The sequence below is a fragment of the Sinohyriopsis cumingii genome, chromosome 8 (genome assembly GCF_028554795.1).
Source record: "Sinohyriopsis cumingii isolate HCF-2022 chromosome 8, ASM2855479v2, whole genome shotgun sequence".
Lineage (NCBI taxonomy): Eukaryota > Metazoa > Mollusca > Bivalvia > Unionida > Unionidae > Sinohyriopsis > Sinohyriopsis cumingii.
The window spans coordinates 56,281,204-56,308,687 of record NC_142968.1 but is presented as its reverse complement, the minus strand read 5'-3'; the positions used below and the strand labels follow the sequence as shown (position 1 = coordinate 56,308,687).

Genomic DNA, 27,484 nt, shown 5'->3' with positions numbered 1-27,484 from the left:
GACGTTGAAATGTACTTGGCGACCCTTTCATCCCAAACGGCATTACTGTATACTGGTTAAGTTCATCTGCAGTCACGAATGCCGACATTTCCTTTGCTCTTTCCGTTAGTGGAATATGCCAGAATCCATTCAGAAGGTCCAATTTGTTGACGTACTTGGCATTCCCGATCTTATCAACACAGTCATTGATTCTTGGTAATGGAATGAATCTGTTGTTACAATTTTCACCTTTCTATAATCAGTACACTTACGGAAAGTTTTATCTGGTTTTGGAACAAGTATGCATGGTGAACTTAGTCACATTTACTGGGCTCTATAAAATCATTCTCCAGCAAACATTGAATTTCGTTTTTCAAGTTTTCCTGTTTGAGAGGGTTCATCCTTTACGGGTGCTGTTTGACAGGTTTAGAATTTACAATTTAAACGTCAAGGAACATTTTCTTGGTTCTTGAAAAACCATCAGGAAATAAGTACTCATATTCAAAAAGTAACTGTTTAAGTTCATTTCTTTCTTGCTCTTGCAAATATGAACGTTTCTGGCCTAGATCTTTTATAATTTCTGAATTCCGAAGATTTGTCACTAAATCATCATCATCATCCGATGATATTCCTTCGCTGAAACCTTCACTGAATGGGACAGGTTCAACTAAATTAATTGCATGTTTAATCTGGCTACCTCTTTCAGCATACTGGTACTCCTATAATTTATTTCAATCCCACGAGCACAAATATTTTTTAACTCGTTCATTTTCTTCTTAACTTTGTAAAGGCCGTAATATCTAAACTGAAGACAACTTTGAAGAATAAGCAAGAGAGACATAACTCCATTATTACAAAACTCAAAAGTTCTCTCCACTGTAGTTCTGTCAAACTATAATTTCACTTTTGACTTGAATTGCTGGATGCCAGATTCAAGCATAATAGGCTGGAAATTCCCAGACCTAAAATTTGACCCTTGACCCGATTGAACAGAGTTGGGAAGGCCAAATTGAGTAAAAGTCTTATCAAAGCTTGTACTATTATTTTAGATTTTATATTCCTCAAGGGAATTGCCTCTGGAAACCTTGTTGACTTGGTGTTAGGTAAGGGACCAACACAATCTTCCATAATTCAACTAAATGGTTAGTCAAAGGCACAAATAGGTTGTTGATGAGCGTTGTGAATTTTCCGATATGGTTTTCCTACCATTTGACAGGTGTGACGAGATCTACAGTATTTACCAACATCACTTTTGAGTTTCGGCCACTAGAAGTGAGTTAAGATCTTGTAATAAGTTTCATTGATCCCTAAATGACCAGCCAATGGAGTTTAAGGGACAAGACTAAATATTTCCTGTCTGTAAGGTTTCGGAACTACAATTCGATAATATAAAGACCAATCGTTATCAGCAGGTACCTCAGAAGGTCTCCATGTTCTCATAAAAGTTCCATGTTTAATGAAATAACAGACAGGAACTTCAGTAGCTTCAGTTTCATTAATGGCCTTTTGAAACAAACAGGAGATCTCGGGATCTTGTTCCTGTTCGACAACCAATGATTGTCGTTTATCACCCTGATTAGAATAAAGAGAAAGAGTCGTTAAAATAGGATTGCTGTGATTAGTACCTTCTAATTGATCCACACAAGGAGTGAACGTGACCTCATCAAAAACCTGACCAATACATGTGTCAGCTAAAGGAATACTTCTCTTATCAACATCATTCTTAAGAGCTTTCTTTGCCATAGCTCTGGTAAGTTGGAAATAAACCAGGGAATTCTTTTTCAATTGGATTGACTTTCTGATCCAAGCAAGGCTTGTCAGTTGCAAGTCGATTAATCACAACCTTGTCTCCAGCTAGGTCGTTGCATAGTAAAAAAGGAATGCCCTCAACCCGTAAAACAGACTTTTCCGACTGTCACGGGTCCTGAGACTAAGTCTGCTGACAAATTACCACAATGGAGAGGAACATTAACAAAACCCCACCCTACTCCCCGAATAAGAACACTCTCATTAGAAGAAGACTGCTCAGAAAAAGGCAAAGTACCTGACAATAAAAGACTCCCAGGAGCTCCTGTGTCCCTTAAAATTTTAATAGGGATATGATTGTCCGAATCACCCAAGATTGATATAGAACCCTTCGATATGAATGGTTCATAATTCTCCAAAATCAAATCAGAATGGGATTTATTTGACCCAACAAATGTGTTGCTTGCAATACGTGACTGTGACCTTAACCTCTTAGAAATAAGAGCATTTGGAATAGGTCTGTCTTGATTCTGATCTCTATTTTTTAATTTGTAGCAATCAGAAATAACGAGTCCATTTTCTTGTAATAGGTACACATGGGAAGAAACAACGACCTTGAATCAAGCTTCTTTGAAGTTTGATTTTTAGAAGTTATGCCAATTTGAGTTTTAAAGGGCTTGTATTAGGCTGAAATACTTTTCTACCAGAAGACTGTTGCGTAAAAGTCTTATTTACAAAAGGAACTTTATGAATTAAAGAATACTCATCATCAGCACGAGTAGCATTTTCTAAGGTTTCAATCTGATGCTCATCAAGATAAGACTTAATGTTACTATGTACACAGTTTTTGAACTCCTCAAGTAATATAAGTTGTTTAAGACTTGCATGGCCAAGCACCATCTATCAAATAATTGCTCTTTTTCTCTAGCAGATTTGACATGAATTTGTCCTGCTTCTTTTCTGTAGTTTCTGAATTTTTGCCGATAAGCTTCAGGGACTAAATGATAACCCCTTAAGACGCATCTTTGACCGTATCATAGTCACCACTTTGTTGAACTGACAGTGAACTGTAGATATCACTAGCTTTACCAGTATATACACATTGTAATAACTGAGCCCAATGCTCCCTTGGCCATTTCAACATTTCAGCAACTTTTTCAAAATAAGGAAAATATTTGTCTACTTCTTTTACTCTGAAAGGGGCACTAATCGAATATTCTTTGCAAGATCAAAACTTAAATTTGGATTTGAAATATGAATGTGCTTTTCACTTGACAGTTCCATTTCTTTGATTCTACATTGATTTGTCCTCTCTTGCTTCTCTTTCTCCAACTGTAAATGCATACGCTCATTCTGTAACTGTATTTGTTCTTTCTCTCTTTCTACCTTATCTAACTGCATTTGCTTCTGTTATTCTTTCTCTATTTCCTGTCTCTCTCTCTCCTCTTTCGCATATTGTAACTGCATTTGTTTTCTTGTAATTGCATTTGTCTTTCTTTCTCTATTTCTTCCGTTTGTAAATGCATTTGTTTTTCTCTCTCTTCTTTCTGAAGATCCAGCTTCCTAAACTCCAATTGCATCTTGTATTTTAATTCTTATTCCTTCACGTTTATGTCAAAGTATGATACAGATTTACAGATCGAAACCAAAACACTTGTATCCAAAACATTCTTTTCTACCAAATACTGTACCAAAATATTTTTTATTTCCTGTTTCGTTAACTTCAAAACGATCGTATTTTCTGGCAAATTGAATCAATTCATCTCTTTTGAAAAGATCTAATTGTTCCTGGGTAGGATTTGAAAGAAAGATTTCCACTTTTAATGATATCTTAGAATAAGCTTGCCGATTCACTAAGATTTCAAAAACCTGGGAATTCAATTTTCAAAACACAAAGTTTTCTTAAATATTCTATCGAAAATTCAAAATTTTCCTTAGGACGAACGCCCAAATTCTCATGTCACATGTTTAGGCTCGAATAAACAGTAACACAAGAAAGAGTGAAAACAGCCAGCGTTGAAAAAAATGCAACATATTTCTCTAGAAAAATTATGTAAAAATATAAAAAATAAGAACTTACGGTTTTATAAAATCAAATCCAAATTAATCCAAGAATAAAATTTTAGTAGTCCTAATAACAAAATGTTCTACTGATTTCAAGCTCGAATCCCGACGAAGAATCTAAGATGTATGACGATGACGTATGCTGTAACCTGTGGTATTGAAGTCTGTAGTTCCTTGTAGAAACAAGAATTATCACTCAGGTTTTGGATATCTAAACACATTTTTTATAAGAACTGTCTTTGGTTAAGAATCTCCCATGAGCACATGTATTTTCAAGGGAAAAAAAGAATTAATCGTTTAGAATCAAAACAGTTTGAAATAACTCCAATCCATATTCATTGGCTTCGCTACCACTCAAACGTTTGTATATAATCTGGCATTGCATTTCTCAAAAGAAAACCATAGTAAAGGGGGGATTCCACAAAAAGGATTCTTTCTACAACCAAATTGAAAATTCCTGAATAAATGATGGCATGAGCGTGACGTTTTTACTGAAAGACGTGTTATGGTTTTTGGTTTGTCTTAAATGAATTCAATATGGTGCTGATCCATTATGGCTGCAATTGCAACAATCTTCAAAATCTTGTGATTGATACTCCTGAATGCTAAGTCACATCTTGAAAATATCGGTATTTGTTACTTCTTCCAAATAGAAGGCTATATCAACATGGACTTTGGAGAAGTACTTGGTCGTAAAAGAAACGGTTGTCATTCTGAAATCCAATATAGCTGTCACAACCACTGTCTTAAAATTTTTGTCACTATTCCACCTGAATGGATCATTATTATGAGATGGGATGTTTAGCCAAAGACTTCTAATGATGACTATTTGTCCTAAATGAAATTAGTGCCAAGCTGACATCAAATATGCGCACCACAGTGGCTAATTTGAAAATAATTTGATTCCTAAAGAATATCAGATATAGTTTCATACATAACAGTTAACAGAAAGAAATGTTCTTTTCTTGAATTCCTGTGAACTCTTGTGCCAAGTAGAGCGTCACTCGCATTGAGGGACTGTTGTTCATCATGCCGTTCTATCTGGTCATCATGTACATCTCACTGTAAACATTCACAAAAAAGAAGCAATCCCTCTTTGCAGATACTACAATATTGTTACTATCACCGTATCTTATTCTCGATTATAAATTCACATTTCATCAATCTTCTAACTTTTGAGTTTGCGATAGACACCAACCATAAAACATAAATATCATCATCATCATCAACAATTATTATTATTATTATTATTATTACTATTATTGTTATTATTATTATCTTTATTGTTTAGAAGGTCATGTGCTGATTACATGCGTAAGTCTGGAAGCTCTGCAACAAAGAGAAAATGCTCAAAGTGCTGGAAATACATCAGCAGGAGATAGTTCAAAAGGCATATGAGATGAAGGATATCTACCGACAGCAACACTATGCCACTTACACCAACAACCTTGCGAAGGGCACAGTTTGTTCATGGAAGAATTTGCGTCGTGGCGGATTCATATACAAAAGGTAATATCTGGTCCCGACTTTCTCTGAAAATGGTGACTTTCAACAAAGTTGCAAAATTAAGGAGACACATGACTTACTAAAACAATAATGTTCCCATGTTCAGTCCGTATAATATGCCAGACTCGAGATGGGACAGGATCTCATACCGAGATTTATGCAGGTCTTATTTATAGGCTGCAGGCCTTATTTATAGGCAAACGTATAATGCCAGTGAGAGCAGACGACGTGCTGAAATTGCAAAATTAGGCTCGAAAAGAAAACACCTCTCCTTGTGTACATGCCTCTTGATAAGTATGCCAACGATTAATTTTTTTAACTGTATACTAGGACAGACAAGATACTGGGGAAGATTGAAATGAACAATCGTAACAATAGACATGAATTGAAGGTTCATTTATTGCCAATGCTCAACCAAGAAATAGACCTTCAAGCATAAGATAATCGTAAAGTTGTACCTAGACCAACAGCAACCTGAAGTTCCTTTATCTCGAATTGAGGAACGGATGGGCAAAGACGACACTGACGAGACAGAGAACAACACTAAATATATCTTTATCAGAACGAGTATCCACCAAGCGGCCTTGAAAGAATGATAAAATGTATAATTATGTGCAAAACATACCCGTACAATGTCAATCTACAGGCAATATATAGTGATGTAGAATCAAGGGCAACAATACTCCTGAATGAGGCACATTGCCAATTCTACTATGCACAGATAAAAATCAACACTGGTTACAAACAGAGCCAAAATCGTTTGTAGTGTAAAAAAATTAAATAGTAACTTGATTATTTTAAATATTATCTTTTAACATCGAGTTGCACAGCAGGTTCTGCCATCCAGTATATACGCGCTCCCTGTCTCAAATGTTGACTAGTTATGGTCTTTGTTTTGGAGGAAACTAGATAACTGTAGGACAATCGTCTAATTAGGACGGTCAACACTATAGCCGGGAATAGAACATTTGGCTACAATGGTTACCCAACATCAAAAACAGCAAAAGAAGAACAAGATAATAGCAGTAATTGAAGAGACAGTATCACTTGATTTTGTTATTTATGATGGTGGTGCTGTTGCTGCTGCTTTGACAAGAAATAACAGTTTTTGTCTTCTTAATGAAGAGGAATAGTTATATTGATTTCTTAATGGTTAATACATTTGTATCTTTCCATTGATATTCTTTACATTTAAGAAAATAATTACGTACATGGACATACTTAGACTACGTGAAAGAAACACAAAACAAGAAGGAATTTGAGTAAATGAAGAAAAAGGAAAGAAATTGGTAGTTCACGGAGAAGCACAAAAAAGTTATTTGCATTTGGCTCAACACTCGAGGTTAATATGAAAGAGGCAAAACATTTGATTAAGTTTAGAAATATAAGTTTTCGATTTTATTTGTTAGGCTGAAATACACAAAATCCTTCCTTTTCGACGTAAGTAAAATTTGATGCTAGTGTGAAACAGGTGGAACATTTTGATCAAGTTTAGAAATTTTTGTTTTCGATCAAAGTTTTTATTTTTGGCTGAATATTGAATAATGTGATATGATGAATGAGAAAGCTTGTTCATTATATATATATATATATATATATATATATATATATATATATATATATACACATACATACATACATACATACATTCGCAAACTGACAGCAAATCAAAGAATATTATAAATACATGTAAATATATCTAATGCATTTTAGGATACACTGCTTAATTTTTATTTTATAGCTCATAAACTTTTCAAATGTTCGTGTGTACATAAAGCACTGCATGACATGTAAAGTTCCATACTGATACCAAAGAATGAGCTAATGGGATCAACAATTACAACGACTCCTTGGTTTTGGTTGGTACATGAGCTGTCAGTCTGGACTGGAGGTAATTGTAAGACAAAATTAGATTCTTGATGGACCATGTTAGGGCATGTGTTTACATTGCAATACCAAAGTCCCGCAGCACTGTGAACTGTTTTAGTCAATGAAACCTTTATGTGTCTTTAGTAACCAAATGCAGTTTGAAAGAAACATACCGGTTTCTCGTAGCCTTTCTCTACCAGTCTTCTCTTCCTTTTCCTCTACGTCAAAGGTGGGGGGATCATCTTTACTTATGTCGAATGCCATGTAAAAATATGTAATTATTTGCGATAGTGATATTGTTATTCATTAATACTCTTCACCCCAGCGCATCCCACTATCGGCCGTGGATGGAAATTCAACAAATTGTGTAATGTTCTTTTCCTGTTCCTAACCAATCGCATACTTCTTTAATTATTCGATCCCTGGCAAAGGGTTTGGCATGGCTGTGTTCGGTGGCGGGGGGAGGGGAAGGGGAGAGTGATCAAAGAACTAATCATCTAAAATAATTATATAGCAATACATGTCACTGAGAATTTCTTTACTGTTCTCGTTTTTGAACGAGGTTAATTTATGTCTTCATAGCAGGAATGCCTAAGGCATATTTAACGGAATATGGGTTATAACTCTTGGATCTATATCTGATGGTGGGAAGGGCACGTTCAAAGCTGACTGCAATTTTAGTGTTTCATAATTTGATAATTTCTTTTAAAACATTTTGTGTATTGATGTTTCGAGCCATCGAAGTTGTTTGACTTACTTGTTATGATTTATAGTGGAAGAATGATTGGTTTCAGACAATCTTTTCTGTCGATCAGCAAAAAGAGAAAAAGACAAAAGATCAGTAAATATACACATGGCATTCTATTGTTTGTAAAAGAGGAATTTATCTGACATTTTGATTAACCTGTAATTTGGCACCTTTTTATGACGTATGCCAGAAAAGCATAGAATAATTTTGATGTTGTTCAGTAAAATGAATAAGGAGTATACCATTTAAGTTGAAATCTTTGAATAACAAGAGTACAAATTGTAAACAAATATTACTTAACGTTGAATGAATTTTAAATTTATTGTGGGCAAGGTAACGAGCTATGTCGCCTGTATCGCAACAACTCGAAAGGTGTGTCCACTGTTGGCAATTTGTCACATCATGCCCATTTAAAAATCACAAGATTAACACAAACCCTAGGTGCATATAATAATAATAATAATAATCAAAAAATAAAAAAATAATAATATTCAATATTAAGGACTTTGTATAGCACCTAATCTTTAGAAACTCTGAGCGCTTTACAACATTAGACAACACCTAAAACATAAAAGCATGTATAATGATATGATTACAAAAAACAATGAAATTAGAAAACATAAAACATACTGAACATTTTTAAGGTAGGAAACATTATTTTTATCTTTAAGTTTGTTCTTGCAGTCGAAATAGGTGAGTTTTAGTAGCACTCTTTCAATGAGATCTCTGTGTTTTTGTGTCTAAGTTCAGTGGGCAATTCGTTCCACGTTGCTTGGCCCGGGTATGCAAATGAACGTTGACCATATGACTTCATTTTCATAGTGGGAATAATGAGTATACGATTGTCAGAAGAGGAGCGTAAGTATTGTGCTGGTGAGTACACATGGGTGAGGTCGGATAGGTATGTTGGACTGGAGACATTCAAAATTGGTCTCATCAGAATCATCTACATAGTGTGCAGAGGGGCCTGTTTGTATAGGAGAAAGGATTCTAATCATAGGTGATGTTTTCCAACTTTCAGAGGCTGTAATACAATATTTATTTCAAAAGTAGATGTTTCTCCGACACTCATCAATTCTGCACTTTTATATTTCACAGACGAGGAAGTTGATTTTCTGACCTTCTTAGAACTCAAACTTGCAGATTTATCTGTTAAATATGGTGCATTTATATCATATTCTTAAGTTGATGATTGTTGCATGATGATGACATTTTTCTTCTTTACTAGACTGCTAGCAAACAAAGGTGGAACAAATTTCTTTACGTGCTTTTCGACAACTATTGTTATGGTTCTCTTCGTAAAGAAATCACATAGATCTTCATCTTTCTTTGGTGTTTTGTCTTTGAGAAGAACATTTTAGGGTATTCTTGTGTTGGTTGAGAGGTTTCTGGAATACTTTCTTGTTCTTGCCCAAATTGTCTTGTTTGAGAACGGAGACATTCTAGATTGTTCAAATTCAGGAATTCATTTTTGTTTAAAATCAGGAATTCATTTTCCAGAAAACATTGCCTTCAAGTAAAGTTTACAGGTAAGCTGTGCAATATCAGATCTAATTACTTGTTGGTCAGGGTTCTTCTACAAGAACAGCTGACATTCTCTACATTGATTTGAAGGGTCCAAAACTACCAATGTCCAGAGGCTGGCTTGCCTGAGGTGGCACGAGTGGCACGACAAAAAGAATGCATTATTTTTATTTTGATGTGGTTTCAAATCGCACTGCCCCCACCTGATGATGGTTACGTATTGTGATCGTGATGATGCAACTGCTTGTGTCTGAGCATTAATGCCACATAGCATTCATGGAGGAGAATGCTCAGTGTTGATTCCAATTTCATAAAAATTAAATATTCGTTTTGTCCTATCTTTTAAATTACTGACTGCAAGGATGATCGATTGCTCCTTAAAATAGAAGTTTAGTACTTCCCTTGAAGTACATTCTGCTGACAACATAGAGAGTTTCTTTGGCTTGGCAAGGTTTAAAAGTGGCCACCTACACATAAACCCATAAAACCAGCAATAGCTCAATAATAAGTTGCTATAATATGTCGTTCCACAAGAAACTGCATAGTTTGCTGCAAGGTACTGCATATTTGCTTTAGTGTATCCGTATCCGATCTCACTATATACTTGAGCTGATTTACCAGTTGACGCTCTTCATTATCACTGAAAATTCTCACTGGACCTGGGTTTGCATCTAGGGATACAGTTCCTTTGGTCCTGTCTGTAAGGGTGGACTCCCTCACACTAAACTGACTATCTGCATAATACTAATACACGCCTGCAAGAACTGCATTAACTGCACTCGGAAAATTGGTAAAACTGTAACATCGCCTTGCTTTCTTCAGATGTTGATTCTAATAAAAGACATAATAAATTGAGGTTCGTAATCATAATTGGCACGCACACGCGCTGACTGAAAAGGTATACCTATTATTGCTTTCAAATTAGTAAGATCATAAGCTTCCTTTTGTCAATTGTGGTCTTATTGGCTACCATATAATGAAAATTTCATGCGGAGCCTTGTTAGGTCGTGTACGTCACAACGGTATATTACCTATAAGCATCAAACTACATACGATGCACTAAGTATACTTCGTAATTAGGACCGATGTACAAATAATAAGTTTGATAGAAGTTTTGTATATGGTGATAAATGAAATTTCATGCAGTTTACACAAAGTGAGGTTAAGGGTTTTCAGTTTAGACATACCCAGTATGTTTACAATTTTAGAGGAAATTGTGCTCCGACAGATTGGCTGCAGTTTTATATCGGTAAACAACCGCAAGGGGTCGCGTGCTCAAAATTTCTTGGGGAAATCCCGTTTGCCGTGATAATACAGTGCCCGCAATAATACAGCGTTGGAGTATAATTGGAAAAATGTAAATATTTGTGTACAAATCACCTAAACCGAATTTGTTTTGTTTTTGTTATCATTATTCAAATATGTGCAAATCATAATACATTCGTATTCATGAGTATTACTGTAAAATTCCCGGTCAAGTCATACCAAAGACTAATACAGATGTACTGATAGCTGCCTCGCTAGGCACTCAGAATTAATAGGTTAGTGTTAGGACTGGTCAGCCTGGTGTCAGGATAATTTAACTGGGTGGAACATCATACTACACGCCTGCGGCAAATGCCCCAGACCTAGACATCAGTATAAGCTACCCCACTGAAGACAACGTAGCGATTTTACTGAATAATTGTTAAAGCTATGTTAAAAATCCAAATCACGCATACATACTGTATTTATATTAGCTATATAAGCTGTGTTGCTGTGATATACAAGGAAGGCAAGAAGACAATCATTATGCAGATTTATTTTCCATTTATTCCATAATTTGGACTCTTTCACAAAAAGGCAGCGATTGAAATGCACAATGCTCACCCGGCTAATAGCTATTGAAATGTACGTAATACTTTAGATAATGTCTACTTTGTTCCAAGCAAAAATTGTGCGAAGGTGACATCGTGATTCACAAATTTACATTTAAAACGTTACAATTTCAGGGCACACGGCTGTAGCCTATAGGAGTTAATAGTCGGGATTATCGATGTTCAGATTATCGACGCTTAACTATATAATGGTGATAGTTTCCATTGTTTGTGATTTTTTTTTTCTCACTCAAGAACAAACTTGTTTCTGGAAAGAATATTTTTATGCTGTACCTAATAATTTGAAATGTGCTCAGTTGATTACTATATGTAATGAACAACTGTTAGTACTGACTAGGAAGATATACATATACGGCTAAATTGTTTTAGTCCTTTCGAGTCTAGGTCTATTCTTCGTATGTCGCTGATGAAGCTACTTGAAAGTAGGGGTTGCTCTTGCGAATCACCTGCCGTCAATAGACACCAAAGTAAAAGGAAAGAATGGCTTTGATATTGAGCTTAACGAGCATGGCAGTAAACAAATAAATATTATTAACATAGTTAAACATCTATTGAAGATATCGTTCCCTTTACAGATTGTTTATTTTTATTACAAAGTGGGAGATAAATCAGGTCTTTGTTCTATTTTAATTTATATTTCTCGTAATTTACTCAAAGGAATATCTGTAGTCGTGGACGAGCGCTGTACTCAAAATCTAAAGGTCGCAGGGATCGATTCCCAATGAGACATGCTTCTGCAACCTTCTCAGGCCCAAACAGACGCGAGTACTGGTTAAACACATAAATCACTCATCAAACATGGTTCAAATCAGTTGGGGGAATTACCTCCACAACATAAATATATTCAAGCTATACTTCGTAACTTAAAGATTAACTTCTTAATACATTTCGGAGCTAGTTCAAAAGATAAGATAGTTCCATTTGCGTTTGCCGGTTTTATTTAAGACGAGTTTGCAAGTTGAAAGATATAAAATTATAAATATTCAGAATTAATATTTCAGAAGAAGGTTTATGGATAAATAATTACTAAGTTTGAAAATCCAATAACGCATACAGATTTCTGTTCTGTGGCAGTCCTGTAACATTGATCTGAATTATTTTACATTATTTTGCATTACTAAATCGCAGGTGTTCGACTCAATTAATAATATAAAAATAGCCAATAAAACCTATATCCATATTTTGAGATAAAGACCACTAAATGAAATGTGCTAGCTTCGGAAACATCCACTTTGTATAATGATTTCCTTTCCGCAGAAAGCCGGTCACATTTAAGTAGAAAATGTTTTCAGCAAATTTGCACTGTTATTTAAAGTCGGTATTCATTTTTATGTTTTGATGTCAATTTATCACCAGAAATCATATTAGGTTCAAATAGGGACGAAAAGTGTTATTATATAACAGTTTGATTTTCATTGCGTATGTTATATTTTTGCACTGTCTATTTTAGTCACACTCGCTGGAACTATCACCTGATGTGTACATGTACATTCGACTACTAACGATTTTGAAGGATGCATCGGCAAGTTTGACATCACAAAGAGAAGTTTTAAAGTTTGGAGGTGACTGCGCATATAGTATTCTGTTACCTGATTTCGTATTTAATAGTTGTTACCGCTTCTTATAGGAAATACTCGACTTCATTTGATCAATGACTTTGTGTAACCTTCATATGAATGATTCAGTTCACAATTAATTTTCCTATGATGTGTCCGAATCAGTACAAATCATGTTAGTCTAAAAACGGTGAAGTTCTTGGCATAGGTTCACCGGCATTTCCTTGATAGGATGGACTGGAAATAAAGCAAGGTGCAGTAAAACACAGATTTTACATCCATATCAACACCACGGCCTTATTACTCACTGTGCACTGTCGCCGAAAAACACACAGACAAACAAACCATAAGCTCATATTCTAAAGAATAAACAATTACCTTTACAAACCATAACAAGAACGCCTCAATCTAACTCTTGTATTACCGCCAAAATGAGAGAGGAAAAAATGCTCTAGAAATAAACTATGATTACATTCCCGTGTACTGCACTGGAATTACTGATTGTGATCTGACTCCAGGTCGCAGTCATTGCTATTTATGGCAGTGGCGTCACTGGGGGGGGCGGGGGGGGGGCGGGAGGTGCGGACCGCACCGGGTGACACCATCAGAGGGGGTGACACCCAAATGACTGTCTATAAAATTTTCAACTTTTGTGCAGGAAGTGTTCCATGGGGGTGACACCATGAGTTACTGTACATGACTGCCTATAAAAATTTAGAATTTTTGTGCAGGAAGGAGGTCCATGGGGGTGACATCATGAGTTACGACACTGATTTGTGGCTCACTGAGTAATGTACAAGATAGGTCCGTCAGAGTATACCCGTATGGAGGGTGATATGAGTTACCCAAATGCGGTGGAGCAGCTGATATTGGACAGATTTCCAATCAAGTATTTTCCCAGGATGATAATTGTATGAACTATATCCGAAATACTGTAAGTAATTATCATTTTGCATCAGTTTCTAACCTCATGACGAGTTAAGGTTTTCCAATAATTTTCCAAGTTCTCTAGTATCGAACAGCTTTCAAAGGTTTTCTACATAAAAACCAACTATACGGTATTTAAGGCCCGGGAAATTTCGAATCGGTAGCCAGCAAGACGTATACCCAACGAGACTATAGAGCGTCTGAAACCCAAATTCCTTGGGTATGTACAGCAACATGTAACAGCCAGGTAGTCATTACAGCAGGACATGGGTGTCTCCTTTAATTTTAGATGTCACTTGCTTCTGTAATTTATTTAGTATGTATTTTGGGTTCTTTATATCACATGAACAATTTCACTGGTTAACGAATTTTATGATACATATAGCTAATACAGTATGTTCAGTACTTAAAAGTAAAACTTTAACTTCTTGTGTTATTCTAACATTAGTAATTTCCCTACTTCAATATTTCATCTAGGATCCGTTTCCATGAGTTCGAAATATTTGTATATTCAGCATTTAGTTACTGTCGTCTGAGAAGATTTGTTTGCAACTTCCAGTTGTATAAATGTAAAGGAGTTCCCCATGACGGAGGGATACATTGTCGTTATACAACTTGATCTGGGTGATTAGTGGTGACATTTTCTCACAACATATCTCCCCTTTCTTTTTAATTTGTGTTTGATCATTGAATGAGTTTATCTTCTCTTCACACAACACGTTTTTGCTAATATAAATTGTGTGGTCATGCACTGAAAACTCTCCCTATATCACACCTATTCCATTCTACAAATGTATGTGTGATCATTTAAGGCATCTGTATCTCTTAAAATAACACGATTTGTTAGACTGAATTTCTCAGTCAGAGTAAACCTATGTGCTTTCGTTGGGCAGACAGAATTTTCCTCCAGATAACACACCAAAATAAAGTGTTAATCGTTTTGGTCGCCATTCAAGGGACACAACACCTTTCTGTATTGGCACGAATCATTGATAGGCTAACGCCCTTGATAAGTGCAGTCCTACTACAGTGAACATTGATCTGCAATAATTTCAAGTGATAAAGTCGTTTTATGCCCAAGACTGCCCAATAGTGTATATTAGACGAATAAAGGGAATCCTCCAAAAAAGTATCCGTCATCCACACATTCATTAAGGAATAATAAACTGAGTAGGACTCAAGTCCAACAGATACAGAAAGTTGGTTTTATTTTGTTCGTGCACATAGTGATTGCAATAATAATACTGGAATGTCTGATCCCAAATCATGGTTTACATCTCTACCCCTGCGAAGTATTCCCGTGAATCTAGGTGATTGTTGGTTATTTGATTTACTGCTGTATATTTTATTTGGATCTTGAATAAATGCGCATTGTATGCATACAAAGATCTGACTCTGTCATACTTTGATCCCGTTTAATGCATAATGTGTCTTTAACAAATAAAATATCAGTCGTGTCTTGGGTTGTAGTATTAAAAGTGTCAGAGAAATAAAGTATAATAATGTCAAAACCGTTACAGCATACTAAATTTTAATAATTTTAAGTATTTTAATTAGTTTTATAGAATATTTATTTTAATATTTTTAAGTTATGTTTATTAACTATAAATAACTTTTAAGTAATTTCATAGTGTTTTATATATGTTTACTAAATTATAAAGTAAGTTTATAATAATTTAATCAAATTTACATCCATAATTGGGGAACCAGAAAGGAGGGAAGGGAGGTCACGGGAGGGAGGAAGACGAAGAAAGGTTGTTTCTGTTTTATATTTCAACTGTTTATATATCTCAGTAAGATACATTATAAAAATGGCTTTCTTCCGAAAAGATCAAACTTTGGAGCCTGTTAAAAATACACGTGATCAGCCATATCTTCTCCCCGACGGGTCTGTCGGCTAATGTATTTCCGATAGTCTACTCTAATTTCTATAATTGCACGATCCATAAAGAGGTATTTAAGAACGTATTGTCAGATTTACCGATAAAATCCAATGTTATCCAAATTTATAATGTAATCTAACCACAAAATCCAAACTATACCAATCCTATGATTTGACGATAATCCGCGATTATCCAGTATATTTTATTATATAACCATACAATTTGAGGCTATGCAAAATGTACTCTCTAATTTAACGATACAATCCAGGATTATCCAAAAATGTTCTGCTTTAATGTTAAGCTTTAATGTTAAAAACCGATGTTATCCGAAATTTATTACATGATTTAGCCATAAAATTCAAGGATATACCAATTCTTTAAAAGACTTGCCAATAAAATCCGTTGTTTTTTTTTAATACTTTAAAAAAAAAAAAAAAAATTACCATACTAAAATCAGAGGATTTTCCAAAGGCATCAGAGAGTTAAATCCAACATGACTGCCTGTTGGTGAAAAAAAAATATCAAAGATGGTGGCGTCAAAAGAATTCCCAAAATGCTATTTTCGAACAATTGTACGTGGTTTTTTTAGCAACTATGTTAAGTCAGTGGGTGCTCATGGAACCCAACATTCCGCAGGTCTCACAGTCTGCACTCTATACTTTTGTGCATAGGGTTTAGTTTTTAAAGAAAAAGAAAAATCCCAAGTTTTCCTCACTGGTTATCCTAGATATTAAATAAAGACATTGTATAACTTTAAATTTTTAAATAACATCTCATTTTCCTTTATTTTCTTGTGCGATTTGATGAATAAATTTTGAGTTTTACAACTTCAATATCATTCAGAATTTCACGTATTAAAAATATTTAGCTCCGCTTGATCATTTTCTCTTCATAGATTTCAAAGGTAAATTGGGGAAAAAGCCGATAACGGGGGTTGGGGGCTGTTTTTCTTCCACTTTTTATGTTTATCATGCATTCATGGCGCTTTCAGAAGCTTGTATTATCTAATCTGGCAAAATTCATTTTCCCTACTCTAATAACTGCTGAAATTAGAGTACTTTTTGACCAGTCTTTGGCTCATTTTAGTGAATTGTTTCAGTAGTCACCACATGTAAAGACATGTCAGTCACAGTACATAAAAGTAGCATAAAGGGATGCCCACATTCTCTCCACTGTACATGTTGTTAATGCAAACAACGAATCGACGTGATGAGGATCAAAACATTAATAGCAATATTATACATTCATCGCACAGCGCATGCGGAAACAGAAATCCGCATGGGAAATTAACCAGTATGATGAATCATCTTTTAAACAATGTCATACAGGCAGATATAGTTATCTAACTGAGCAGTAAACTAGCATCTGTCTCTTAGAAGATGAGTTGCATTTGCTATGTAATAATATGTATATGTTTCTCTAGCTTAAGCGTTATCGCTTTATCAAGTAGTAAGTATACATACATACATACACTATTGAATCGTGTCATGAAAATCTTAATCAACAGTGTTTAACCACTGTATAATAATAATAATAATAATAATAAGAATTATTATTATTATTATTATTATTATTATTACTTTTAGTGTTTAACAACATTGTCAATATTATTATTATTATTATTATTATTATTATTTCCAAACTTTTACTTTATACATTTAAGACAATGAAAACATCATTAACGGTTGCGTATCTTTGTTACGTTTTTGCAGAAGAAGAAACCGTTGCTTTCAATGGATGCAATGCGGTTTTGGAATGGAATCTAGGAAATTTATCAGAATTTGAAGTACTAACAACAACCGTTTCTATCAAAGATAATAATGGATCTGTAATTATCTCACATAAAGAAAATAGGTGTTCTTGTCACGATCCAGTATCTATGAAATGTATTGTATCAGAGCGTGATGGGAAATTTGTCATTTCTGTGATTATTAACAACGTAACAAAGGAACACAGCGGCAACTTTACAGCGTCGATTCGAAAAGGATTAATCAAAAGCTCTGTTCAAAAGCAGTTGTTTGTGATAGGTACGTAGAAAGTGAGCAGTTTTTGTTATATCAACAAATACACTAATCAAATATTTAAATACAGAAAAGAGCAATACATGGTGAATGGATTATATTACCTTGAGAACATTTATTCCATTTTCTCCAAAGTTCATAAAAAGTAATTGCGTTTCTGTGCGTGTGTGTGTATGCATGTGAGTGTTGTAATTTTTTTGTGGTTTTTTGTTAACCCTTGTCTCAGTATTTAAAGATAAAATAAGCAGTAAACAACTTGTCTTTACTGTAAAAAGCTTCAAGTATCGCTTTGATTTGTCAAGTAGGCTTTGATAACATAATCAGAATATCCTTGTAAGTCTTTAAATCTTTCTTCGGGGAAAATGACATTGCCTTATAAATTAAGGAATGCCGAAATAAGGCATTATCCTGGCTATTAACTTTACGAGAAACAAAGTGCACGGATTGTAGACCTGCGACGTATACAGCCTACTAGTATTATGCTAGTAGTATATGGGGACGATTCAGCCTCAATGGGACTTATCATTAAAAAACACCCTGGGACCGTTTAGCCTCAATGGGAAATTTAACATTACGGAAACCCCTGGGACGATTCAGCCTCAAGGGGAATTAGCATTACAGGCCCCCTGGGACTGTTTAGCCTCAATGAAAATTTAACATGGGAAAAAATCGTGGGACTGTTTAGCCTCAAGGGAATTCTACATGGGAATAGATTTTGGGTCTGTATAGCGTCAAGGGAAATTTAACATGGGAATAAATCGTGGGCCTGAATAGCGTCAAGGGAAAATGGAATAGGGTCGGGACCCTATTTTAATACGGTCCCGACCTGATAGGTCTATGGAAAGGGAACAGGGGAGAGGGATATAAAACACACACACACACACACACACACGGAAAAAAGAGTAAGTCTTTATATTCACACTACTCTACATACACACATTGGCAAATCGATTGTTATTTCTTTTCTAAAGGTTTGGGTAGCCCTGAAAAGGGCTGTTTGTTTTTGAACTCCAGTGACACCTGGTTAATGATGGCACCTTCCAGGCCTGGCACCACACACACATCTTCTTCCACAGTCTCCTTTTACTTTTTTTCTTGAGAGCGCAGAGGGAGGATGATTGGCTTCAGCACCCCAATCCTCTGTCTCTGGTATCTTGTAAGCCATCCTCTCTCCTATTTTATTTTCCTCCTCTTCCCTCTGTCTTTTCTCCTCCTCTTCCTTCTTTATTCTTCCCTCTTCTACTATGGCCTCCGCTGCCAGTTCATTTAACAGGCGCCTGACATATTCCAGATGTATCTGGAGTTCAAGAAGTTGCTTATTCTGGTATTCATTGTCTTGTTAACGAATGAACAGGGTAGCTAGACTGCCAAGCGATTTTCAATTTATAGTTAAAGCGCTGACGTGAAGGAAAAAATCCCCTAAAACAAAATTTATCTTACCTAGATCATGACCAAACAACGCGCGGACCTAAAAGAAACACTCACTGACTTTTTCATACTACCTATTACTATTCTAAAAATGTTCATTTATATATATATGTTCAAAATATGCTATCAACATACGCAAAACAATCAAAACAAACCCCAAATCTACTCTCCCCACACGTCAAACAGCAAAAAAAAAAAACATGATCATAATCTACTATCCACACAAACGTACGTGAGCACCTACAAACACACAATCCTATACACAAACACATACACTCACACTATAAAAAAGAGTCAGTGTTTATATTCACACTACATACACACATTGGCAAATCGATTGTTATTTCTTTTCTAGAGTATTGGGTAGCCCTGAAAAGGGCTGGGTTTTTTTTGTTTGCTATGGCAATGTTTTAGTTTCTAAGAATGCGAGGTCCTCTGACGATAGACTTTCTGACGATAGGTCTGCTTCTTCGGAAAGAGAAGAAGAACTCATTGGTGTCGATACGACAATCGACAAAGCCTCTGTCAGGTTCAGGTTGCTGCTGCTGCTGTTGCTGCTGTCTCTGCTGTTTTTGAAGTCTGTACTTCTCCGTCCATTCTTCTTTCTCCCTGTTCACTTCTTCTCTGAAGAGCTCTTCTATCAGGTCTTCAGTGACTTTTAAGATTCTCACATTCTCTATCTCTTCAGGCTTCGGTATCAGACTGTGTCTGACCCTATGCAAATTCGCGTAGGCTTCGTTTAGCTTAGATAGTTTGGAGCACATCTTCGTAGGAGGATGAGTCGGCAGTGGATGCTTAGACTGGAAACTACCCCGGTTTTTAAAGTCAAAGCGCGGACGTGAAGGAAAACATCCCCACACGGTTTTCGAGTCGGACCGTTCAATGAGTGTCATGAGAGGGATAGTAAGAAGTCAAAGAGCATGAATCAAGATTCCTATAGCCAAACAAACCACAAAAGCATTTTTTTTTCTTCAAAATACAACATTTTTTTTATTCAAAATCACTTAACACTAACAAACAACTATAACATTTTTAACAATGTAACATCAAACATTTTTTTTTTCTCAAAACACAAACATTTTTTTCCAACTAACACATTATTTTGGACAAGGCTGACAACGTTGTGAATGAAATTGTGATTTCCACTGTTGGAAGTCATTAAGCCATTGATGTATACTACGTTTCCTAGCTTGAGACAAAAGATAAGCATAATGGTCACAAAACCATTGATCTACTTTCACATCGTTTCTATAAGAAGAACGAGGATCGAAATGAGTCACTAAATGTTCTAAGGAATAACCCAGGCTGCGATGATGCAGAAAATACACACAATATTGTCTACACACCAAGGAATCTGTGCCTTGTAATTTCACATTATTGAATCGGGTGGTCTGAGCATTTCTTCTCATAAAGTCAATGATATCGTCTTCCAAAGGAGGCAATCCATACGAATCGAAATATTCCACACATCCTTCTTGAGAAAAGTAGACGGCTACACAGTGGGTTCCTGGGAGATGACTGTCGTCCGTGTTGATCACATAAGCTTGATGGTCTTGAGGTTTGCGATGAGGGAGTTCATCTTTCGCACAAACGACAGGATTCCAATAATCAGTGTACGAACTGTGGTTCAAAAGGTAATAAAGTTCCCAGGTATCCATGTTTTGTGTGGTTTTTTTCTTCTTCTTCACAGGTAATAATAAGTCATCAATTCGATCCTGACTTTTTGCTTGAAAATGTCTGACAAGTAAAAGGCGTTTAGATCCGACTTCTTACTCTGGTCAAAGAGAGATTCGATGCGACGGCACTCCAGAGACGTTAATGGAGGAGAAGAATGTTTATCCAAGCCTTTATACCACTCGTTCAACACGAATTCTATTTCGATGTGATCCCAAGCTTTGTCCAGATATTCGTCCAATTTTTCTTCTTGACTTAACATCAGACATTTGTCGTGTTGAATTTGACTGGGATGATCGTTGTGACATCCATAGCACTCTTCCTTGATCAATTCTTTCATTATATCTGCCAGGACTGTAGCAAAACAGGAGACTAAATGGGCTTCTTGTTCTGGCCATCTTGACTTCATCATGATAACTTCTTCGTCTTGGGATTCTTCTTCTTCTTCCACGGTCTCCTCACATTCCATCTTCAAAGTTTCTCCACTAGGTAAAGATGGATAACAGTCTTCCATAGCTTCTAATAATCTAGAATGACTTCTCTCAAACTGTTGATTTATATCGCATTGTCAAATTCTGCGTACAGAAGGACGTTCGCTGTGTGATCTGGAGGTGGATTTGCAAACTGAAGTTCCACACGAATCTGACCCGATTTTATAGGGTGGAAATGTCCCTCTTCGCTGCCTTGGTCTGGAGTGAAATCAAAACCCCACAAAGCATAGACTCCTGCATAATCGTCGTACGAAATACCGTGACTGGTGTTGGTTCCTAACTGTCCCGTGGCTTCGTACAGGGACAAGTACGATCTCAAATAATTCTTCGCAACACCAACTTTAGGCTGAAAGGGTCGGGTACACAAGGTCTTGCCGTCGCGACTGACTTCGATCTTGGACACATTGTAATGTTGAAACTCAAAAGGATTTTGATCGTGGGTTCCGTTGAAGGCTGAATTCCTGACGAAACCAACAATCAAACGTTTGGGTACCTGTCCTTGGAACAGATGATCTTCGATCATAGATCGCTGTCCAGTGTGAATAGTGAACGTTTTCACTTCTACGCGTCGTATCGGATACTTGGCGGTCGTTCTGCTCAACGACTGACTGACGTCGTTTCCCACTTTAGGTAACACTTCCACACGACGTACGTAAAGTCGGGCTTCTTGAATGATAGTTTTGTATTCATTGGCATGGGCCATCAAATGGAAAGCGGCACTGCTACGATTCAGTCTCAGACGGATATCCACCCCGTTCAGCAAATACTTTTCTTGTAACCACATGTCCAAATGCAAACGATCCATCAGTTCTAAACTTCGCCCTTGCAGAATTTTCTTACGACGGTCGTTAAACCCCACATTGTGAGGATTGTCATCTTCTGTCAGGACTGTGTCGCTAAACGTGGCTACACCTGCCGTGTCAGGTTTCCATACCACGCAAGCATCCAGATGAGTATTCTTGGCTTCTTTTCCGTACGTCAAGAGATTTTCCAGGTAGGCACGATATGGGTAAGTATCCATGCTGCTGCTGACCAATTTGTTATTCAAGTACAAGTCCACTTCGCTGAACAAGGAATGCATGACATTGTTGACAGCAGCTACTCTAGCATCGCCTCCTGGATTCGTGTTGTCCGTTTTGATCACTTTCACTTTCAAGTACAGGTAACTGTTATTCAGATCGATGTAACCTTCGGGCTGTCCTTTGATTTCAAACTCGATGGGAGCGGAATCCGCCAGAGAGGAGACGGGGTGAAATTACACCCATTGGGATTCTTGCGTCGTCATCATCGTGGGGGGCATGGCAAACAGATCCAGTTCCGACTTGGAACAGGCGCAAGACTCTCGGTGCATCATTTTTCTCTTTCTCAATAATCGAAAACGTCTAAGTCTCGAACGGTTCTTCTTTTCTTGGCCTTTCTAGCTTTAGAAGTGTGAAGTCTGGTGAAAGGGTGTTTTCTTCGTCGTCTCTTTCTACCTTGTCCTTGCTGAATGCCTGACTCGGTAGCGTGCAGGGCATTTATAGGTGTTTCTCGTCGGCCCAAAAGGTCTTTGCCCGTTTGCAGCAAGATATTTTTGCCTACCCTCATGAAGGCTTCTTTTGGGTTTTGTTTGTCGATGATGACATTTTGGAGAAATTCTTTGCCTTGCGTCAGTGCCGCATCTTTCAAGGCGTGCAATCCGCGTGTCACCATCGGTTTCAACACCGGGGCCACTGAACGAAAGGCCGATTTTAAGATATCTCCTAAACCGTGTCCTCGCTGTCGAGCAACCCCTCGGTACACTGGATACATGACTTACGAGTCGTGAGAGAACCGTTTTCGAAAATGGAGTTTCACCGTGACTTTTCCTTTGGTGAATGAAATATTTTGTCCCAGATCTCCTTTTATAGCAATGTTGACCGTGTCCAAATACGACTTGCTGACAGGTAAATAGTGAGGATGTACAAATTCGCGGTGAACGTGGTAAGTGTTTCCACCTTCCTCGTCAGTGTTCGTGGCAGAATCCACTTTGAAAGGAATGACACGCAGTAACGGCACAGAGGTGTGTCCCACCACGTTATACTCCACCACATCGGAGTACACAAACATCAAATTCAGTCATTGGTTCAGTTCTACCGGGGCACGAAATAACTTGCTAAAAGACTCGTTGTCGTAAATGACTGGCAATTCTTTTTTCTTGAGCATGGCCATTCTCATGTCCATGTCTCCGCCCAACATGTCAAACAATTCAGGACAAAATAAAATGGACACGATTTTACTCCCGTCAAATTTCATCAAGAAGCGACGAGCTGCTTTGTGGCACTCCAGGGTGACACTTTTTTGACACTTTCCAAAGCTTTCAGAAACACGACATTAAATCTGGAGGTAATGGTGCTCACCAAATGTTGACCACTAAAATAATAGCCTGGGGGAACGAACAAGTGATAGGTGGTGTACTTTTGATTTTGTGTGCCAAGGGTTTTTATGTTATATTTGCCATGGGTATCCAAGTACAGTCGCATTTGCTCGTCATGAACTTCCACATCAAAAAAGTTTTGATTGGGAAGGACATTGAGGACTTGGGTCGGGTGAATGATTTCTACTAAAGCCACTTCCCAATGGGCTTCTTGATTTCATATAATGGTCTGAGGTAATTTGGCCATGTAACAGCACAACGTGTTCTTGGGAAACACCTCCATGGAACTGTCACTGGGTAAGGTTAAGTAAAATTGGTTTTGGTGACTCATAATTCCAGAGTTCTGTGGCTGTCCGAGGGGTTACTGGACGTCAGAGGCGTGTCTCCGCCCAAAATAGGGTTGTTGTTGTTGTTATTGGAGTGGTGACTGACACTGGCACTGGACACAAGGTTCCCGTTGTTCCCGTTCGAGGAGAATTTCAGGGAGGGATTGGGAAGCAGGTAACCGATGCAGCTGCTAAAAAGAATGGTCCACAGTTGTTTGTCTCCTTGTTGCAAACTTAAATTGACGATGGCTGCCCCGATGACACAACACACCACAAAGATTTGGCAGAAAAAGACGATTTGCTTTTTAGGCACACGTTCTCCACACCACACCCACAAAGGTTGTTTTTGTAAATCTTGCAGAGAAGAACTAGGTGAAGGAGTGGTCGACGTAGCTGCGTCTGTGTGAAAGGGCATGATGGTCACTTCTTTTTATAGTCGATGACTTGCGAAGCGTCGATCCAAGAATCAAAACTGGGCGGATATCCTTTCCAACGTACTTTGACTTCTTTGACACATCGTTTGCCCACTTTACGGGTTCTGCGTTCGAGAATGCTTTCGATGTCGTACATGTCTTCTTTTTTTTGGTGACACGTTGTAACTCGGGTAAGTAAAACGTTCCTTTGAGCACTTCTCCGTTCATGTCTTCCAATTTATAGACGGCAGGATGACGGCCATGCACTCGTCCAGTGACAAGAAACAATTCGGTAGTCCAGTTAGGTAAGTAACCTTTGTCGAAAGTGCATTTGGTTTTGCCAATGCGCACCCAATTTCCTATGGCCAACACTCCACATTTCTTGGGGACAGCCCTCGTCGGCGACGTACCAAACAGGCGCTCAAACACAAACACTTCGTTCTCGGGAGTCACTTCTTGCGGGGCACGTCCGATGCTTCGATGGTAAGATTGGTTGTACGCTTGCACCAGGTGCGGTAAGATGTCGATGTACTTCAGAGTGTGGTGATGCGTAAAATATTTCCACATGCGTTCTTTCAAAGTGCGTTGAAAACGTTCCACGATGCTGGCTTTGGTTTCGGGATTCTCGGTGGTAAAAAAATGAATGTCACGTTTCTTTAATTCTTTTTGGAAAGCTTGGTTTAGAAATTCGGTGCCTTTGTCCGTTTGCCATCGAAGAGGGTGACGACCGCTTTGTTTCAACACTCGTTGCAGGGCTCGCACTAACTCGCTGCTCGATTTGGAAGTCAAGGGTACGACCCAGGCAAATTTGGAAAAGACGTCGATGACACAAAACAAATATTTGTAGCCACGATTGTAGCTGGTCAAATGAGAGACATCGGCTAAATCGGCTTATCATTGATGATCGATGCCTTCCACTCGGGTGCGACTTCTGGCAAACTTGCGTCGAATGGGTTTGTGTAAAGTGTAGGTAGCTTGTTCTTGTAACCATCGTTGCACTTGAGGTAAACGGAGACTTTTCAGTCGAGTTTTGGCAGCACAATTTTTGAACTCCTGCGTAACCTGCAGGATGGTAGGGATCGTAGTAAATGCTGGCTAAGACTTTTTCCATTTGTTGGTTTGTGTGTTAATAAGGCACCCACTCATGGAAGATGCTACTCTTTTTCTGTTGGGGTACTTTCTTGGATTGCAATGCTTTGCGTGTGCGATCGACAATAGGTGTCGAAGAGGAGGAGGATGTCTGAACAGGGGATATCGGTTCTTGTTTCACTTCTGTCTTCACTTCTGTCTTCACTTTCTTTTTCTCTTGTGATGAAGAAGGGGTGGTCATCATCTTTTTAGTCCATCCAATTCTGGAGGTAGGTGGTGTTGTTAACTTGCGTACTTTTTCTAGTGGAGTTTGAAACCCTTCTTCTTCTTCTTCTTCTCCTCCTTTTTCTGTCTTGGTCACTGGTAGTGGTGGTACTGGTGATGGTGCTGGACTTTTCATCAAGGTCTTAAAATCTTTCAGAGTGGAAAGAGCTGTTTCGTCTGAGGCTTTCTGGTGAAAGAGTTGCAATCGTTGCAAGAGTTGACCGTACTTTTGCGATTTTTCTGTTTCGGACAAATCTTGGCGATCCATCAAGGACTGCAATTCGTGTTGTAACTGGGACATCTCGCTCAAATTGGGATTGGGAGGTAAATGCGGGGTGCGTTGTTCTTGCCAACGATGGTATTCCATCCATCGTTTGTAAGGCACTAAAGCTAGTTTTTATCCTTCCATGGGGTTGTCAAGGGTCGATTCTGAGATCTTGGGACTTCAGAGGGCCTTTTTATCTTGCTCACACCAGTCATCCCAACATGGTTCCCAAGACTCCTTTCAGCAATGGGCCTAACAAGAGGGGTAAAATGCCTCCACGTTGGACCAACATCTTTTTTTGACGAATGGGAATTTTCTTTTGAACCATTTGGCGAAGAACGTGACGATGTTTGCCTAAGCATTGTTTCTGGTGTTTGGACAAAGGGATCATGCCTTTCAAGACGTTCAAACAACATTCGCACACAGTATCGATGACCTCTTTGGAAGCTCATTGAATGAGTTTTTTTCGTAGGGGTTGAGAAGCTTTGGACAAGACAGATAACATGTCCCCATGTTTGACTAAATGAGGAGGCAGTCCTTTCCTTTTCTTTCCTTGGGGTTGTTTAGAAGAGGGATGTTTTCTGGAGGGTGACATCTTTGAGTCTTCAACACCAAAAAACACTGATACCCCTACTTGGTCACATACCTTGTTTATACTGGAAGCCGTCGCCACTGATTGTCTTTACGTCGTATTAACTTGAGGACAAGCATGACACGTCGTGCAGGGGTACGTAACGTACTAAATCGAGCCAGTTCTTGCTTGGACAAATCCAGTAAACTTTGTAACATGCCCGATCTTTCGTGAACTTTGATTTTGGGAGCAGGTACTTTGTGAGCAGCAGCAACTGCCACTAAATTGGAGGGTCCTGCCACTGGGGAAGTTCTTGGGGTCATCAACGGAGAAGTTCTTGGTGTGATCAACGTCTCCAAGTACTCTTCAGTTCTTGGTGTCATCAACAGGGAAGTGGATGAACTTGAGGCTGCCGGAGACGTGGTCACCGCCGTTGCAGGTCGTGGTTTGCGAGTGTAAGGTTGCGTCCTGGCTGAAGTGCCTCTCTTGCGACTAGTTTTCTTCTGTGGACTTTTTTTTTCTGGGGATTTTTTCTCTGTTTCTTTTTCTGGGGGCTTTTCTTTTTCCGGGGTGGTGCCCGGTAAGAGGAAGGTCCCTCCACTGGAGAAGTTCTTGGAGACACGGGTCTCCTTGGGGGCCTGGTCTTTTTCTTCTTCTTGGAGCTTCGTTTGACTTTTTTCTTGGGGAGAACCTTGGGGGGCATTAGGATCCCATCTTAAGAGAAAGCGAATGATGACCCCTCCTACAGTACCGCTCCCTCCAGGTTTCAAAATGATTTGTTTTTTGGTTTGAGGGTCGATGCGGGGATCGGCCAGTTTGGTCAAAGCGACTTTGTTTCGATCAAAAAAGCGTTTGGTTTGATGAGGAA

At 37.9% G+C, this 27,484-nt stretch overlaps 1 protein-coding gene and 1 long non-coding RNA gene across 3 annotated transcripts in view; both read left to right on the top strand.

Annotated features, from left to right (window-relative positions):
• The window catches only part of LOC149793578 (uncharacterized), a 33,113-nt gene extending 27,821 nt beyond the window's left edge, over positions 1–5,292 (top strand). For both annotated transcript variants that reach the window (XR_016422854.1, XR_016422853.1), the window contains exon 3: positions 5,081–5,292. This is a non-coding gene — a long non-coding RNA (uncharacterized LOC149793578). The remainder of the gene's footprint in view (positions 1–5,080) is intronic.
• An 11,727-nt stretch (positions 5,293–17,019) lies between these two features.
• LOC149793577 (cell adhesion molecule CEACAM1-like) overlaps positions 17,020–27,484 on the top strand; it is a 30,452-nt gene continuing 19,987 nt past the window's right edge. The window contains exons 1-2 of the mRNA XM_089969020.1: positions 17,020–17,128; positions 17,392–17,706. Coding sequence (XP_089825146.1) covers positions 17,059–17,128; positions 17,392–17,706 — 385 coding nt within the window. The 5' untranslated portion in view covers positions 17,020–17,058. The remainder of the gene's footprint in view (positions 17,129–17,391; positions 17,707–27,484) is intronic.